We start from the raw sequence: 20,551 nt of genomic DNA on the forward strand, positions 1-20,551 counted from the left end.
ATCAATTCTTTGGAGAATGAGTTGTAGGGAGCGGGTCATAATTCTGCTTGTCAAAATTCTGTACGACAAAATTCTGTAGGGTCAAAATACTGTGAGACCATAATTCTGTACGTCATTATACTGTAAATACAAAATTCTGTACGTCAAAATACTGTATGGACAAAATACTGACTTGCAAAATTCTGTTTTGTAAAATTCTGTACGGCAAAATTCTGTATATCAAAATTCTGTAAAAATGCTGTAAAAAAATATCGTTTTGATAATGTACAAAAGTGCGCGCGCATTTTTTTACATTATCAAAACGATATTTTTTTACAGCATTTTTACAGAATTTTGATGTACAGAATTTTGATATACAGTATTTTGACCAAACAGAATTTTGCTACACAGAATTTTGACTTTCAGAATTTTGCTCGTACAGCATTTTGCACATACAGAATTTTGACATACAGTATTTTGGCATACAGTATTTTGAATACAGAATTTTGCAACATACAGAATTTCGACCCCAACCCTGAGTTGTAGCATTTCTTTTATGGAAGTCTCTTCATTCTTCCGCACATTTTTTAGAATCTGAGAATAGGCTTTATTTTCATCGCTTTTACTTTTAACAGCTTTTTTTGGCGGTTAGTATTGTTTTCAGCAGTTAAATCGGTATTTACTGTTTTTCTGGGTTTGTCTCTAGCAGATGTATTTTTGCTTCTGAACTCTTGGAATTTTTTGGCAACTGGGCAGCCTCTATAGCTTGCCGGGTGATTACCCTGACAGTTCACACATTTTGCTTTCTGATCTTTGCTCATCGGACAATTTTTAGTTGCATGTTTTCCTTCGCACTTTACATGGTATGACCAAAAGCTTGGCAACGTTTGCACTGCGGAACAATTTTAGATTTTCGGAGTGGTTCAATTTTAACAGCTATGCCCAAGATTGATCTTACTTTATAAATCTCCTCGACACTTTGTTTACTGTCAAAAGTTAGCATGAATAAAGGTAATAACCTTTTACTTGACGTGGATTCTCCAGAGGAGTTTTTAATTGTCTCATTTTTAAATAGACTGACTGCATCAAGGGCTTGGAAGCCTTTTTGTACAAGATCTTCCACTATTTCCTCGGGAGAGCACGAGGAATGAAGACCTCTGGCTACTACTTTTATTGGCCTTGTAGCTTTGTTCTCATATGAGTGCCATTGAATTTGGTGTTTGCTCAGTTCTTCAGTGACAGATCTATACTCGTCGGCTTCTTCGACTGTGACTTTCCAGTTGTCTTTGTTGTACGATGTGTATTTACAAGCTTTTTTAGTACAATTTTCTATTATTTTCTTAAGATCTCCAAAAATTGAAAATCCTGAGATCATAATTGGCGGTGGTGTAATTTTTTTGCTGCCTTTAGCGTGAGAATTTGATTTAACAACAGCTACCACATTATTCGTTTCATTAGTTTCTGTAAACAATTCTTTATTATTTTCGGTTTTCGAGTTTTTCTGATTTCTTAAACAAATCTCAGGGCTCCCGTTTGGTTTACGTTTCTTTGTGATACGTTTATTTTTCTTTTTCTCAGTTTCAAACAAGAGCTCTTCTTCATCAGTTTGATATTCACGCTCAATATATTTTGGACTTAACTGAAGCGTGGACTCTGAATCTTTCTTGTCAAGTAAGGAAACTTTCTCTTCGAGTTTTTTCACTTGCAGCTGAAGACTTTGAACTAGAACTTCAAGTTGTTTTCTTGCCGCTATTTCCATTTGCCATTCTTCAATCTTTGATTTTGATTGGTCTATCTCTTTGTTTTCGATGGAACTCTGTTGATCTGTAATGTCGATCTCTTCATTTTTCTTGGTCCCTTTTTCGCCGATGTGTTTAACATCAATAGTATTGTTTGGGGTTGTCGATGATGTAACCCCTGAAGTAAATTTGTTTGGGCGAGTTCTTTGCATCTATGAACTCCGTCTCTCAATATTTATAAGCAATAATTGGTCCTCCCCAGATTCCATAGGACCGACCTCTAAAGAGAGTGGATTTACCAGTTTAACTGGATTGCCACCTGGGACCTGGGGTATTTAATCTAGTCGTTTTGTTCATTGCCATAATTTTTTTAACTTTGTTTTCGTACCATAAATAGGTCAGTTACTTCTATCCATAGTTTATATTCAGCCGCCCCACAGGGTACAGACGCTGACCAGTGTGCCGCACAATATGTGTCAGACGCTCTTGGATTTAATTGTGAGCTGGTGCATTCAGAGCGATATTTCTGTTCTTTTGCTCCTAGTTCCTGAAAAGATAACTCAGGTGACTCAGCTCGTGGATCGAATGGATCCAACGCTCGTCGTTAGTTGGATATCCAGCGGGCACCGCGAGGAGGTGACGATGCGATTTTGCCACGCCGTTATATGAAACTAAAAATGCAAATAAGTGCTATACTATGCACAATATATGAAAAATAACGGGGCGAAACTTGAAGCTTTTGAGAACAGACAACTGAGAATCATCACCCTTCAAGCAAACGAGTCCGACCTCGGTCCGAATGCGCTCCGCCTGAGTCCGACCGCGACTACGAAACGGGTCCGAAGGCGGCTCAAATTAGTATGGAAATTATAATCACCGCGGAGCCGATTTTATATGTATTGGTTTTTTCACCACGATTTCTCCTTCGACTTTGTGTTCATACACAAAAAGTTGCAAGTGTGTGAGTGCAACCCCGTTTTTCTCTTTTTGAGGCCGGAGTGTCTTTTCTGAACTCAGTTTTCTTGCTTGAAGGGCAACGTTCAAACGCATGCTAGAAACATGCATGTCAAAAATGAAAACATTTTGAACGTCGGTTTTTAAATATAAATCTTGTCGTAAAATTTTCGGATTTTTTTCAGATTTTGGCTAGTAAAAATTGCTATAATTTGAGCGCAACAATAGCTTCTTCATGGTATATCAATTCATATACAATGGTACTAACTACATATTACTTTAACAGTATATAGTGCGTAAAACTAAAACCCAAACATAGTACAATACTATATATTATAGTACGGTCGGCAACCCTAGTGGTGACAGTTACTAGAAAAATAATTAAAACAATCTAGCAATATATTTTGTGAGTTATGGGCATTCGAAAAAAAAAATCGAAAAAATGGTCACCCCTTGACGGTTTTTAAGTTACCGTGACTACAAATCTGAAGTTTTCTCAATTTTTTCTTTTATTGCGGAGCCTTGAATAACCCTGCTAACAAATGCGTTACAAAATTTTAACTCAGCTGCATCAGTTTCCCATCCATGGGGGTAAGCCTTGTCGTGGCGGATGGGCTTACGGTGACTACTACTATAAGCTTAGAGCTATGCGATCGCGAAACTTGTTTTCGCAGAAGGGCCTCCCATGGTCGACAGGTCGAAGCGGAGTAGGCTGTTGCTACTAATTACCCCCCCAACGAAGGAGTGTTCCCACAAAGGCACTTCCAGCGTCCTGAGTTTTAACTGTGTCAACGAGCGCCTCACTACGATCCGTATAAAAGCTAAATTCACCAACATAAGCCTGATATGTGCTCACTCCCCCACAGAAGAGAAAGACGATACCACCAAAGATAATTTCTACGAGCTCCTCGAAAAAACCTACGAGCAAATCCCAAGCTACGACATTAAAATTGTCCTGGGTGATTTTAATGCAAAGCTAGGAAGGGAAGATATCTTTGGAAGCACAGTCGGAAAGCATAGCCTGCACGACAACACATCGGATAACGGATTCAGGCTAGTCGACTTTGCTGCGGGGCAAAATGTTGTCATAGCAAGTACGCGTTTCCCGTATCTCAAGATTCATAAAGGGACATGGAAATCTCCAGATCAATCAACCGTCAACCAGATTGACCATATTGCGATCGACGCTAGACATTCCTCCAGTATTATGGACGTCCGAACGTTCCGAGGAGCCAACATTGACTCTGACTACTACCTGGTAGTAGCCAATGTACGGATGCGGATTTCCAGACCATCGCCAACACAAGAAAATACTGTGAGGAAGTTTAACGTCGGACGACTACAGTCGCAAGAGATTGCCAGGTCCTATTCCAATCGCGTCTCGAATAACCTCTTAAGAAGTCCTATGCCGCCAGCAGCAAGTATAGATAACCAGTGGCAGCACTGCCAAGAAGCCATTAGAGATGCCGCCTCTGAAGTGCTGGGTTTCACAAGGCCACCACAACGAAACCCCTGGTTTGATGATGAATGCCGGCAAGCACATGTAGCTAAACAGAAAGCATACAAAGCGGCGCTGCATAGAAGGACCAGAGCTGCCAATGAGCTCTACAAGCGGAAAAGAACAGAGGAACATCGGCTTCTCAGGAGAAAAAAGAGGCAACACGAGAAAGAAGCGATCGTGGAAATAGAGGGATGCTATAACAGGAATGAAGTTCGTAAGTTTTACCAGAAGGTAAAAAGAACATCTCAGGGGTATAGACCTAGAACTGAAGCCTACAAAGACCAACAGGGAAACATCGTAGTAGAGACGCAAGCGATGCTGAGAATATGGAAAGATCACTTCTGCAATCTCTACAATGGCGATGACGAAGCCAACCCCGCCCAAAGACAGATTGCACCATTCAATATCGACGATGAAGGCCAACATTTCCGTCCCCCCGACCTGGAAGAAGTGAAGGCAGTCATATCCAAGCTTAAGTCAAACAAAGTCGCTGGAGCTGACGGCCTTGCTGCCGAACTATTTAAAGCAGCAGGAGATGACCTGGTTAGGAGTATGCACCAGCTCATCTGCCGAATATGGTCGGAGGAAAGCATGCCCACAGAATGGAATCTCAGCATCGTGTGCCCGATCCTTAAGAAAGGAGACCCTCTAACCTGCGCCAACTACAGAGGAATCAGCCTCCTTAACATCTCATATAAGATCCTCTCTGCCGTACTATGTGAACGTCTGAAGCCGTTCGTCAACAACCTGATAGGTCCTTATCAGTGTGGCTTTAGACCAGGAAAGTCCACCATCGATCAAATATTCACATTACGGCAGATCTTGGAAAAAACCCAGGAACAACAAATCGATACCCACCACCTGTTCATCGATTTTAAAGCCGAGTATGACAGTATATACAGAGATGAATTGTATAGAGCTATGTCTAGTTTTGGCATCCCTGCAAATGCAGGATGACGATGGAGAATGCACGCTGCTCCGTCAGAGTCGGTAAAGACCTAACCGAAGCATTTGATGTCGAAAAAGGTTTTAGACAAGGCGACGCACTGTCATGCGATTTCTTTTACATCGTTCTTGAAAGCATTATACAGAACTCAAACGTAAACACCAGAGGCACCATCTTTCAAAAGTCCGTTCAGCTGCTTGTATATGCCGACGATATTGACATAATCGGAAGAACTCAGCTTGATGTCAATGGCGCTTTTGTAAGCATTGAAACGGAAGCGGCAAAAATGGGTTTAAGGGTCAATGAGGGCAAAACAAAGTATATGATGTCGTCAAAAAAGGACACACAACACCGACGCATTGGACAAAACGTCACCATCGACAGCCATAACTTCGAGGTAGTAAAGGACTTCTTCTACCTAGGCTCCGCTTTAAACACGGACAACAATATCAGCGCTGAAATCAAACGGAGAATTACTCTTGCCAACCGCTGCTACTTTGGTTTTAGAAGGCAATTGACCAGCAAAGCCCTCTCTCGAGCAACTAAGGTGTCCCTATACAAGACCCTTATCATCCCAGTCCTGCTATATGGTGCAGAAGCATGGACTTTAACGAAGGCGGATGAAAACATCTTGGATTGTTTCGAGAGAAAAGTTCTTCGTGCGATTTTTGGTCCCGTGTGTATTGATGGTGATTGGAGAAGAAGGTACAACAACGAGCTTTACGGGTTGTACAAGGACGCTAACTTAGCCAAGAGAGTGAAGGTGCAGCGCCTGAGATGGCTAGGTCACGTGGAGCGCATGGACAACATTGCTCCGGCCCGGAAAGTTTTCGACTCCAACCCAGAGGGACGGCGCAGTAGAGGAAGACCTCGTCTGAGGTGGCGCAACCAAGTGGAAGGGGACCTCAATCAACTTAGCAGCGAGCTAAGGATAGAGCTGGCTGGCGAAGCTTGTGTGCGGGGGCTCTGCACTTGTAGGGTTTTGACAAGAAAAAAAAAAAAAACGACGACCAGGCCGGGGATCGAACTGAATACCTCAAATCATTTTTTTTTTAATTTATTTTATTGAACATACTATGGTGTCCGGTAGAAAATGGATAAGCCTGAAATGGCTGATAGGTGCACTTTTGACTGTTCTGAAACCGAATAGAAGAAGTTTCTATCGCAACCAGTTTAGAAAATATTAGGTTTTTTTCGTTCAGTATACTTTAAATTTCATCATCTTACGTTTTCTTTAACCACAACCACGAATGAATGAATTTTATGAATTACTTATTTTTATAATTTTCTACAATAATTGGCTCACTACATAAGAAGTTTAAAGTTTTTATAACTGTATCATCTTTTCTTTAAAAAAATTTTGAAATTTTTTTTCGATGCAAAATGTGAAAAAAAAATTTTTATGAAAATTTTCAAACACCTGTGGTATAAAAAAAATCCATAGGAGCATAGGTGGCCAACGTTTTAAAACTATGCGCGTTCAAAGGGGATTGCAGAATGGTACAAGTTTTTATCAAATCTAGAGTTACTAGGAAGTTATTGGTACCAAAGTGCAAAAAAAACCTATTAATTTAATAAATTATTTTAACTGTAAAATGGGTTGGGGTCAAAATTCTGCCGGGGTCAAAATTCTTTTGTCAAAATTCTGCTTTCAAAATTCTGCTTTACAAAATTCTGCTTTCAAAATTCTGCTTTTCAAAATTCTGTTTTTCAAAATTCTGTTTTTCAAAATTCTGTTTTTCAAAATTCTGCTTTTCAAAATTCTGCAAAAAATTAAAAAAAGGGTTTGGAAAATGTTAAAAAGCGAGCGCTTTTTAACATTTTCCAAACCCTTTTCTAATTTTTGCAAAATTTTGTAAAATCATCTTCTTGAAAAATTTTCTTCTTATTTGATTACTTACCTTCATAATTTGTCATTCTTTGAATGCAAATTAATTTTTGTTTTATAAATGAATAAATTTGAAAATATTAAGAAAAGGTTTTTAATACATTTCCGAAAATAATTAAATTTTTTTTTAATTTATCAAATAAAGATGAATATTCAAAAATTTTAATAAGAAAAGGAATATTTTGTATCAAACAACATCGGTTCCAATAAGTTAAACATACAATTTATTTGAAAGTCAGTCTATGCATTTTAAAAAATATTTGCGACACTTAAACAAAACAATTTAGGAAAGTACCAATGTTGAATTACATTAATGAGGTGTATTTTTCTTTAGTCAGCGCATATGCTATAAAAAAAAAACTGAATTAACAGAATTTTTTTGTTCAAGTATAATGCTGGCAGAATTTTGAAAAGCAAAATTTTAAAAAGCAGAATTTTGAAAAGCAGAATAGAAAAAAAGCAGAATTTTGAAAAACCGAATTTTCGTTAAAAAAGCAGAACTTTGAAGAGCAGAATTTTGAAGCCAGAATTTTGACCCGATCCCCTGTAAAATCTTAAGTTTTTCACATTGCTGCCACAAATGCATGGATTCCATCAATTTTTTTAATCAGTCATATTTTACAATAATTCTTCTTACACCTAACTATTAAAAAAGTGTTAGATATAACCGTTGAACAATGGCTATAAAAAATAATTTAACTTTTTTTTTAATGCAAAGTAAAAAAGAAATATTTGTTTGCTAATAACCAGTTTAAAAGATAAAATAAGAAGTGGCTCACAATATTAACTGTAAATTAAATTGCATCTAACAAATATTGGATGTTTTTCGTAGCCCAATATGATTGGGAATTGAACACAAATTCGAAAACATTGCAACATTTTTGATGAGGTTGCATTGGGCCAACTGGACCGAAAATCTCAATTTTTCTTTAAAACGAGATCATTAAGAAGTCAAAACTCAAAACAAGCTGTCCCGATGCACAATTGAATGCCCACATGGTATAGAAAGACAAGGCATGATCATTAGAGCCGCCATCTTACAAAATGGGGTAATAAGGTTTTGACGTTTGGCATTTGGCAAAGTCAAAAGCAACAACAATTTCCAAGACAAATTTGTTTACAACAACAATTTCAATGGACTGGGCTGTCAAAACCTTAAGTAGCCATAAGTTTTGACAGTTCTCGGTACTGAGTTTTTTCTAATGATCATACCTTCTCTTTTTATACCATGGTATGCCCATGCTTAAACTGAGCAAACAAATATTTTCTTTTTCTACTTTACATTAAAAAAAAGTCAAATTATTATTTTTTTATAGCCATTGTTCAACGGTTATAACACTTTTTTAATAGTTATGTGTAAGAAGAATTATTGTAAAATATGACTGATTAAAAAAACTGATATAATCCATGCATTTGTGGCAACAATCAGTGTTGCCAGGACCGGCTATTTATAGCCAAACCGGCTCCTTCAAGTTTTCTCTGGCTACTTCAAATTCTGATTTCCGATTTATCAAAATTTGGCTCCTTATGTTTTCAATTTGGCGATTTTTGGCTCCTTCAAAATTAAAAACTTTTATAATAAAAGAACTTGATTTGTTTATATTTTATTATATTATAATCACACCTTAAAAGTCTTCGAAGTTTAACTTAACTTCTTCGAAATATAATCTGACATCTTGCTGAATAGCGGAATTGTGAATTTACCTACTTCCATATTATTCATATATTATGTTTCCACTTTTTTACAATCCCCGTCATCGAGTTCCTATCAAAATTAGAACACCGATTTTTAGTTTAAAAACATTTTAAGATCTTCTTCTACTCAATGGCTGTCTATTTTATCACAATACTTAGAGCTAACAAAACATTTTGAAATGGCTCCTACAAAAGAACGGTGCTTTACAACTCGAACTATGTATTTTCAATATGTTACCTATCAGACGAATCAAATCTTTTGTATTTAATACATTTGAGACCTATTCTCAATGAAACAAATTTATTGAATCTAATGTTTCAAAAAGAAAATTTAGATTTAACTAAAGTATATTATGAAAAAGTCCTATTTATGAAATGGATACTTGAGTCAATTCAATGACGAAACATACAATAGGAGATGTGTTTAATTTGTTCGTGATCCAGGTCAGATCATTGTTTTTATTAGCTTCGCAACAAACGGAGGATTTTTTTTTTTGTTACTATTTCGCAAATAAATATGTAGGTATAATGATCTGGATTCGAATCACGTTAACGTTTTGACTATTTCTGTCTCTATTAAATTAGGAGAAAAGGATATAGGGACACATAGCGACCATAAGTTTTAGAACGTGTGCCATAATTCGACCCCTGATCTGGACCACGAGAAAAATTAAACACAGCTAGTATTCTAAATATTATTGATCATGATGAGAAAAATGCGTTTATTCCATCACCTTATAGTTTTTCTTTATATTATCATAAATCTAATTTAATTTAGAGTTTGAAAAAAAAAATTTTTTTGAAAACAAATTTTTAAAAATGGTACAAAATACATAAATATTATGACTTTTTATGAACAATTTTTGAAATTGGCGATTTTTGGCTCCAAGACTTCTTAAATTCGGCTCCTTGTCTATTAAATTCTCTGGCAACACTGGCAGCAATGTGAAAAACTTAAGATTAAGTTAAAATAATTTATTAAATTAATAGGCTTTTTTTTGCACCTTGGTACCAAAAACTACCTAGTAACTCTAGATTTGATAAAAACTTTTACCATTCTGCAATCCCCTTTGGACGCGCATATTTTTAAAAAAGTTGGCCACCTACGTTTCTATGAATTTTTTTTATACCACAGGTGTTTGAAAATTTTCATTAAATTTTTTTTCACATTTTGCATCGAAAAAAAATTTCAAAATTTTTTTAAAGAAAAGATGCAACAGTTATAAGAATTTTTAACTTCTTATGTAGTGAGCCAATTATTGTAGAAAATTATAAAAATAAGTAATTTATAAAATTCATTCGTTCGTGGTTGTGGTTAAAGAAAACGTAAGATGATGAAATTTAAAGTACACTGAACGAAAACAACCTAATATTTTCTTAACTGGTTGCGATAGAAACTTCTTCTATTCGGTTTCAGAACAGTCAAAAGTGCACCTATCAGCCATTTCAGGCTAATCCATTTTCTACCGGACACCCTGTATACAATTGACTTAAGCTTAACTTATTTCTCATATAAAATTTGTTGGCACATATGGGACCTAACCTTAGGTATATAATGGATAAAAGATTAAATATAAATAAATATAGTACATCTATTCATGTTGCTTAGTTTTACAAGTCTCCTGACTAGGTTATCCTCGGGGTGTTCCGTCCCGGTTGTCCAGTTGTGGTAGGGTCAATATGGGTAAATGTAAACAGGGGTAAATGAGAACATGGCTGATAACAAGCTTCAGTTAAGTCTCTTTGACGCATGCATAAGTACAAATCGCGGACGCATGCATCTTTTAACTTATAAGTCAAATTCAATGCTGTCAAGGAGAATTCATTCGACGAGGTTATTTTCCGTGAAAGATAATTTTTTAAAGTGCCAAACAAGTCGTTAGTCTTTCAGAAATATTAAATATTCTTGCAGATTCAATTAAGTCAGTATAATTTGCAAATACTTTTTAGTTTTGAATTTTGATGTAGACTATGTGAAACAAACAAATTTTAAAATACACGACATGTATGTCGATTTGCATGCGTTTACATATACCCCAGAATATTTTTCATAATGGGTAAATGTAAATAACGTATTCTGGGGGTAAATATAAACATATATGTATTTTTGCTGAAATTTTTTGTTTTAATAAAAATAAAGTATTTTTAGTCAATTACTATTGCTAAAATGCCGTGGAGTCACATTTTAAAGTAGCCAAATCCATCATCTTCAGTGGATGATGATGCAAAATCGGTCTTTGACGTAAAAACAAAAAAAAATATGACGTTCGGAACTGCTCAGGATGCATATTGGGTGCCTATATAAAGAATCAAAGGAAGAATACAAAAATTTGTATTGCAATTTGAAAAAGTTTTTGTCAAATACCTTCTTGAACGTTTTTCAAGTCGTTATCCATATGATAAAGAGGAAATTTTAAATTTTAAATCAGTGTTCACATTTACCCCGAATTTGTAAAAAAACACAAACATGGTGGGGTATTTGTAAACATGCCATATTTGACAGTAATATCAACAATTTGGGAAATATTTGTTTATATTTATAAAGAAGAATTGCCATCATTTCATATTTGCATTTGAAGATACCTGTGAAGTTGTTCCGTGAAAACATATTAAAATCTAAAGTCAAAAGAAAAATAAGACATGAAATTGTTTACATTTACCCACATTGACCCTATTGATTATGGTGGGTTGGGTATGGTATTTAGTCGCAGTAGTAGGCCGTCTGCGTATCGGCGTAAAAGTAAACTACTTCCTCGTTGTCGGTTGGGATTATGTGCTCATCCAGAATATCCAAAGCACTAAGATATCTGGGTTCGGGATGTCGTTGTTGGGTTCTCATGCTTCTCATCAGCTGATTGGGGTGGTTGGCGATGCTTCCGACAAGTTTCTTTGCAGATTGCAGCAGGTACTTTTCCAACGTCATGATGTTTGCTTCTTCGTAGAGTCGCTTGTTGCTGTTATATTTTTGTCGCTGTCGATCGAAGTAAAGTCCGGAGCACATTCTCAGGATTTTCCTTTCAAAAATTTGAAGTTCTTTCATGGCTGTCTTGGAGATGGTATACCATACCGGAGAGCTATAGGCGATGACAGTTGGCTTTTTTCAGGACAGACTTAGAGTGAAGGTTCAACTTAAGGAGCTCCTTAAAGCTGATTCCTAAATACTTCGCGTTGCGTTTGGCTGCCAATTTAGTATCATAAGGTAGTGTAAGCTTGAGACCTCAATTCATTAGTCGCACACCTTACCACCTGAACGAACCTGAAAAATATTGACCGCGGTTTTTGTTCTAGTGCCAATGTGAAAAAAATGAACTCAAATTTTAAGAAGATTTTTTCTATAAAAATAATAAGAAATCATTATAGAAAAATCGTTGATTTTAATAAGTTTCTTTATAAAACAATATGACAGTATGTTAGTTTTTAGGTGGTCATATTTTTCTCTGTGTGGTTCCAATTTATACACTGAACCAAATCCTTACGTAAATACAACGAAAAAAATCGTTGAGACAACGAAAATCATCATCATCATATAATAAAACGGCGAACGCGAATTTTGTGGTACAAACTACGCGGCCCACAAAAACCGAAGGGGCATAAATTATATACTGAACGATTAGAAATTTGCTCTAAAAGTGCAGAATGTAAATTTTTTAAAGTATTTTTTAACAGAAATAGGTAAAATCAATAAATTAAAATTCGATATTTTAGTAATAATACAGTCAAATAAGGAGAAAAAAGGGGTAAATCTCGGAATGAATGTTAGTAGAAATTTTTTTTGCTCAATATCTTCCTTTTGCCATTCTATAACATATCTCAAAAGTCTAGAAAAATCTCATGTCCGCTTGTCGCTATTTCAAGGTCAAATCGCGAAATGGAGATTTTCAAAATTAGCAAAAATAGGCTATGGTATTATATACACATATGATACATGATTTCAAGGTATTTTTTAATGCAAATTCCAAAAAATCTAAAATCAAGACAATCTGACGTCTCTGGAAAAAGTTATACCTGTTTTTCATCTGTCAACTCATATTATTATAACAGATGAACCAAATTTTGCATGAAAATTTTAGAATCCATCATTATTAAAAATCAAAACAATCCATTACAAAAAATATATATACCTACGAAATAATGGCATTTTTTGATGGAGGGGCAAATTTTAGGATATGCACTAAAGAAGATTCTTGTTCATCTTAGGAATAAGTGCTAATAGGCTAATTTTTTCATTTTAATCTTTGTTTGGATATTCTTTAACTACCCTCAAAAATCTAAAAACATCTCATGTCCATGTCTTGGTTTGAAAATAAGGTGCAGATTTTAAAAAATTAATAAGAAAAGTTTAAATTTTTATATGTATACCAACATAAGCGACATGATTTAAAGGTATTTTGTAACACTTATTCCAACAAAACTCACAAACAAGTCAACCTGACCATCCATGAAAAGTAATGCACCTTATTCATGTTGATCTGACACAAATATCTGAAGTGTAGTTTTTCAATTTTTTTTAAATCTGCACCTTATTTTCAAACCAAGAAAATTAGGACTTGCGGACATGAGATTTTTTTAGATTTTTGAGGGTAGTTAAAGAACATCCAAACAAAGATTAAAATGAAAAAATTAGCCTATTAGCACTTATTCCTAAGATGAACAAGAATCTTCTTTAGTGCATATCCTAAAATTTGCCCCTCCATCAAAAAATACCACTATTTCGTAGGTATATATATTTTTTGTAATGGATTGTTTTGATTTTTAATAATGATGGATTCTAAAATCTTCATGCAAAATTTGGTTCATCTACCATAACTTTTAAGGGTTTTTCGGCAGTAAGTTTGCAACTGTTATAATAATATGAGTTGGCAGATGAAAAACAGGTATAACTTTTTCCAGAGACGTCAGATTGTCTTGATTTTAGATTTTTTGGAATCAGCATTAAAAAATACCTTCAAATCATGTATCATATGTGTATATAATACCATAGCCTATTTTTGCTAATTTTGAAAATCTCCATTTCGCGATTTGACCTTGAAATCGCGACAAGCGGACATGAGATTTTTCTAGACTTTTGAGATATGTTATAGAATGGCAAAAGGAAGATATTGAGCAAAAAAAATGTCTACTAACATTCATTCCGAGGTTAAACCCTTATTTGACTGGATTAAAACAAAAAAAAAAAAAAAACAAAACAAAAACAACTGGAATATCTGTTGAAAAATTTCCAATCGACTGGAATGAAATGTCATTCATCAATGAATGAAAGAATGAAAGCATTCAGCGAAAATCCAAAAACATTAATGGGGTTTCACATTGGTGCGTTATTTTATGATCGCATGTTAACTATGGTTAACTTTCATTGTTTTAGTTATCTAAGTTTAGAAGTAAGGTGTTTGTTTTATTACCATGAATTTTTTTGTTAAAATCTAATTCTATTAAAATCGAGTCTATTACTAAGGCCCAATCTTTTGTAAACACTTTTAATTATAAAAAAAGGTAACCTACACCAAAGGTTATACCTTACATTTTTGCTTTGCAGTATTTTTATATAAAATCACTCAAAACCTGAATAATGAAACCAATGGAATCTATCTTCGTCCTTTTCTCTATTGAAAAGATATAAGAATTTGACAGTTCCTTGACTATTTTACCAAGTTTTCACTTTTAGACGCTTACATTTTTGCATAAAAGGCCCTAATATTTTGTCGCACATCAAATGCCGCATGACAAAGCGACCTAAAAAGTGAAAAAAGTGGGAAATTTACTAAATTAAATTTTTTTTATTTCTTTCTAGCGCTATTTGTTTTTGGAAAAAATTTTTGGAAAAAATTGTTTATTAAAGCAAAAAATAAGCTTTCTGCATCATTATTTTTGATTTTAAGGTAAGAAAAACTGTCAAAAAATGAGTTTGAAAATTTTCATTTTTTTTCTCGCTAGCGTAATTTTTTTTTTAAAGAGTTAACAAATTGCTTTTATACAAAAAAAAAACTTTCCGCATTTTTTGTTTTAAGCCATAACTACAATGACCTAAAAAGTGGGAAATTTACAAAAATAAAATTTTTTTATTTCTTTCTAGCGCTATTTGTTTTTGGAAAAAACTACAAAAATTGTTTTTGCCACCAAAAATAAGCTTTCTGCATCATTATTTTTAATTTTGTGGTCGGAAAAAGTGTGACAAAATGAGTTTTAAAAATTTTCACTTTTTGACTTTTTGCAAAAAGTGGCCGTTGTAGTTGTAGTGATAGGTACTTTTAATTTTCTAGCCCGAAAAACCATACAAAAATGCCTTGAAAATTTTAACTTTTGAAATTTTTGAGCCAATGTAGTTACGGCTTTATAGGAATAACTAGAACGGCCACTTTTTGCAAAAAGTCAAAAAGTGATAGATTTCAAACTCATTTTGTGACAGTTTTCACGACGACAAAATAAAAAATAATGATGCAAAAAGCTTATTTTTTGGTTTCAAAAATTTTTTTTTTATTTTTTTCCAAAAACAAATAATGCTAGAAAGAAATAAAAAAATTTAAGGTATAAGTGCCTGGCTACACGGTGATTTTTCAATCGCCTAAGCAGTGAGTTTGTAGGCAAGAGGGATGAAGAGTGAAGGGGGAAGATGCTCACGAAACGAACTGAATTTTCTGAGGGCAGTACAGTTCCGTTGCTAAATTTTTCCGCTTTTTGACGTTTGTTCTTAGAATGTTCCATGTGATTTAAATCACTGTGTAGCCAGGCACTAACAACAACGGCCACTTTTTGCAAAAAATCAAAAAGTGAAAATTTTTAAACTCATTTTGTGATAGTTTTTTCGTCCGCAGAATTTGAAAAAATTAGCTTAGTTTTTTGTTAGAAAACAATTTTTGTAGTTTTTTCCAAAAACAAATAGCGCTAGAAAGAAATACGAAAATTTAATTTTGTAAATTTCCCAATTTTTCACTTTTTAGGTCATTGTAGTTATAACTTTAACATAAAAAAAACGTTGTCGTGCGACGCAGTTGGTGTGGTAAAGCCTTTAAAATTGATTTGTTTGATTAAAAAATGTCGATTCTTACTTTAAAAGGGATGTTTTGCTTCAATTTTCACTGCCACACAGTACCACGGATTACCTTTTTACTACTGTATACTGTGAAGTTCAACACCTGAACGCACCTTAAATAAATGTGAACCATAGCCGTATTTAGGGGGGGGGGAGGGGTTATGGGGTTTAACCGTTTGTTTCAAATTCGAAAATAAAACAACTTAAGTTTATAGTTTAATTTCAATGTGAAATACTTAGCTCCAAACAACTTGGATTATTTATTTTTTACACTGGGGACTGAGGGAAAAAACAACTTAAAATCAACGAAAACCACGTTGATTCAACTATTTTTCGGAATGCTTTTGCGTTGAAGACGAAAATTTTAAAATCAAAGTAGAACATCTTTAGTTTAAAGTGGTTTACCGTTATAAAACATCTTTAAATCAAAGTTGTTTCAACTTAAAAAAAAGCATCAATTTATTAAAAAAAAAAAAAAAAAATGGGCAGCCGCTGGGGATTGTACCTACAACTCTTGGATTACTAGGCGAATGCTTTACCAACGTGCTATCTCACTGTTGAAAATTAGAGTGATAAAATGCAACAAAAGCTGCAGTCGGACAAAAATAAAAAATTTCTTACGTTGTTTCAATTTTATTTTGAAGAAGTTTCATGTTAATTTTTACAACATTAAATCAACGTTGAACATTTTACATCTTACGTTGCCTTTTTTCCCTCAGTGTAGTATTCCCGATTTAATTTAGGCCGTGTGTGAATTGCGTTAAATAGTTAACCCCGTGTACAATTTTTGACACTATTGAGGTTAGTATGTACCTGCGTGGATTATTGTTTAAAATTTTTTCTGCCAAACCATCTGCAAAAAAAATTAACTCAAATTTAACCCAATAAATTTTTAATAGCTGAACATTTTTTATTCATTTCAATAGTGTCAAAAATTTTACACGGGGTTAACTATTTAACGCAATTCACACACGGCCTTAGAACTTAATTGATATAATAGAATATATCAATTTTTTGCTGCAAAATTTCAGTGCGAGAAAACATTTTTCAATGTTTTATACATAATAAAGTTGTACGAACTAATTTTTTGTATAAAGCCTAAGAATGGTTCAAATTTATTTCTTTAAAAAATTTTTCTTGCTCGCTAACGCTCGCAATTCATAGCAAATAACTTATCACTCTTTGTACCAATTTAAACAAGAGATGCCGCTGAATATTCGGCCAATTTATATTCAGTACATTTTTAAATTCTTCTACGGTAAGCAGATGACCATTTGCTTTAGCGGAACTAAGAATCGGCTGCAGTTACATCTAGTTGATTAAAAAGTTTTGTGATTCCTAAAAAAAATGTTTGTTCGGTCTGAGGTAACCCCCCCGAAATGAAATCCTAGCTACGGCTATGATGTGAACCTATCCTAAATCTTTAATAAATATCTGAACGCATTCACTAAAATTTTCCTGAAAAACTGAATGGGGCTTTACTTTTCCAAGTGGAGAAGTACTTTAAGATCTTCTTTCTCATTGGTCAACCTCCACTGGTGAAGAGGTAAACAAACATTTTTCCCATGCCAATTACAACAAAAAAGCTATTTTCAGTACAAAAAACGTTTGTTTCCATCTTCACTAGCCCAGAAATGACATTCGCTGGAAGTTCCCCATTAGAGTGACCGCAAGAAATCGATTTTCGAAATTTGGTCGGGGGAACCCCATAAAATGTTCCGCCTCTGCAGATTTTTAGATAGCCAAAATTTCAGCTCGATTGGATAAGTCTAAGTCACTGTTTTTCGCAGAAAATTAGCTCTAGCTTCCAAACAGGGGGGTTATTTTCACTTTTTATGTATTAAATTAAAGGTAGTGTTGTTACACATAACTCAGATGATAAATTTGTTTAGTTTTACTAAAAAATAAAATATTGTCATCAATTTAAATTTTCAGTACTAACCTCAAAAAGAGCTGAAAGGCAAACTCGATTTAAAATGAAACTTTTTTTTTAACTGTTTTAACAAAAAAACGAAACATTTAACAGATTTCTAAAAAAAAAAAAACAAAATACTTAATATCGTCTTATGCCTACTTTTCACGAGTCGATTTTAGCCGCACGATATGTCGTTCGAATTACGTTCACACGAGTCGAAAAGCTTCGCCGAACGGCAAAAATCGACTCGTGAAAAGTCCCCATTACATTTCTAATACATAACTAATGAAGTAATTACTAAAAAAAATGTGTCAAGAGATTTACTTAAAGTAGTTTTGGAAGCATCAGGATACAATTTTCGGCACTCACTGACTACATGAAGTACATTTTGTTTTTGTTCCTCATCTTTAGTTAAAAGGTTATTAAAATTGGTTATTAATTTGACTCCTCTTTCTGCCATGTCATTAACGACTTTAAGTGATTGCACTTTTTTAAAGCCTTCTTTAAAATTGCGGGTTTCCGGGCAAAAGATTTGGAGGTGCTTTGAGAAAACTTGTGTCTATTTTCAATCGGCTGAAAACACTTAAAATTGTTAAAACTTCTTTTAATATTAAAACAAAAACGCAACAGAATTAATACTCACATTTTATTTTAAGTTAATTTATTTTATATACAAAGTAAAATTAGCGAAAAGCACGAGGGGGACACACGAAACTGTGATAACTACCGATCGATTAAGCTGATGTCACACACCATGAAGATCGTTGAGCGGATTTTGGACGGCCGACTACGAAAAATAATACGGCTGTCTGATGACCAGTGCGGGTTTGTCTCGGGTAAATCAACCACAGATGCCATACAGAGTTTAAGAATCCGAATGGAAAAACACCGTGATTCCTCGAGGGATTTGCATATTGTGCTGGTTGATTTCGAAAAGGCATTCGATAGACAACCACGAGATCTGATATGGGTGTCCCTGAGACAGCGAGGGGTTCCGGAAATCTACGTGCGGATGATCAAGGACATGTACGAGGAAGTAAAAACGAAGGTAAAATGCCCCGCAGGAGTCACCGAAGAGTTCCCAATTAAAGTCGGTGTGCACCAGGGAAGCGTCCTGAGTCCTTTGCTCTTTATTACCGTCCTTGACTTTCTGCTTGAAGAAAAAGTGACGGATCCGAAAGTGAGTCAGTTATTCTTTGCTGATGATGGCGCCATCATAAGTGAAGATCCAACATCCCTGCAGCGAGCACTTGATGTATGGGTGGATGTTCTGGAGGGAAGTGGGTACCGGATAAGTGCGAAAAAGACAGAATATCTCTGCTGTCCATTTTCTGACCCAGACGGCCCTATTCCGGACATTTACCTGAATGGCACAATACTTCCCAAGTGCGAAAAGTTCAAATACCTTGGATCTATGATCAACAACCAAGCTTCTTGCGATGACGACATCAACCACCGCATAAGTGTAGGGTGGATGAAGTGGCGCGAAAACTCTGCCATCTTCTGTGACCGGAAAATGCCCCCTAAACTAAAAGGAAAGCTCTATACTGCAGTTGTTCGCCCAGCACTTACATACGGTTCACAATGTTGGACAATGTACAAAACGTATGAGAGTAAACTGACAGCAGCAGAGATGAAGATGCTTCGTATGACAGCAGGAGTAACAAAGCTTGATCGAATAAGAAGCAAGAAAATCCGAGGAAGTCTTCACGTCAAAAATACCGTCTTGGATAAAATACAGCATGACCGTTTAAGCTGGTACTGTCATGTACAAAGAAGAAACCCTGAGAACCCAGTTCAAAAGGCGATCGCATACGACGTTCCAACGCAATCGCGAAGAAGAGGCAGGCCTAAGAACTCATGGAGAAGACAAATGCAACGACAACTGCATTCAGTTGGCCTTAGACATGGAACAATTCAAAATCGAGAAGCCTGCCGACGTTTCCTGAGGTCAACCCGGCGAACCCCACATGCGGAGCCGTAGTGTGAAGCAGTAGAGTGGGAGAGTTGTGACCCCATCCGAGATCATGACTATCGTCGATAATGGAGAAGAAGAAGAAGATGAAATTTTTCGTTGGGTGATGAATCTTTTCATTAAATTGGATTTTTTGGCACTAAAAAGGGAGAAAAAGTGTATGAAACGTTTTCATTAATTGATGAAGGTTTTCATATTACGAAAAATTACATATTTTCGTTGAGCCAACGAAAGTTTCGTTGGGCCAACGAAAATGTAGTGTATGAAACGATTTTCGTAATTTTACGAAATTTATTATTTTCAGTGTAAGAGGGTTAAAAATTTCATACAAATCAGTAGATACTTCTTTAAAAAAAGACAAAATTGGAGAATTTCGATTTATCACTAAAATATATAAGCAATCCTTCAAGCTCTGCATATATATGCACAAGTATGTATTGGGGTTGTATTTGTTCAAATTTTCATCATTTGATTTTCTAAATGCGGCTGTGCCTTACCGTCGTGCTATCTCACTGTTGGAAATAAGTATGATAAACTGCTTTTTGTCGGATTTTTAAGATGAACATTCACATTAAATTGAAATAAAGTTCAACTTAAATTTAAGTGAAGTCCACTTATTTTAAGCGGGAATCGTTTTGTTTTAAGGTGGTGAGATTTAAGTTGGGCATCATCTTAATTTAAGGTGTCCTTTGTTCTCCATGTACTAGAATAAAAATTAATCCAATTTATCAAAAAAAAAAAAAAATCGCAGTATTGTGAATTGCTTCATAATATGACTTTTGAACAATTTTGTGCTTGCTTTGTTCGCAAGTTTGTTTGATCTTTTCAAAATATCACACCATTGAAAAATCAATGAAGAAAAGGCGAGCAAAACAAACCACAGTGCGTTATTTAAAAAATTTAACATTGAAAATTCAACAATCATGGGTTAT

General features: G+C 34.8%; 1 protein-coding gene across 1 annotated transcript; it reads left to right on the forward strand.

The window, feature by feature from the left end:
- Positions 1-3,357: 3,357 nt before the first annotated feature.
- LOC129919171 (uncharacterized) lies at positions 3,358-5,130 on the forward strand. The gene has a single exon (XM_056000022.1). The coding sequence runs from the start codon at positions 3,358-3,360 to the stop codon at positions 5,128-5,130; it is 1,773 nt and encodes a 590-aa protein (XP_055855997.1).
- The last annotated feature ends 15,421 nt before the right edge of the window (positions 5,131-20,551 follow it).

This window comes from Episyrphus balteatus, chromosome 4 (assembly GCF_945859705.1).
Source record: "Episyrphus balteatus chromosome 4, idEpiBalt1.1, whole genome shotgun sequence".
NCBI lineage: Eukaryota > Metazoa > Arthropoda > Insecta > Diptera > Syrphidae > Episyrphus > Episyrphus balteatus.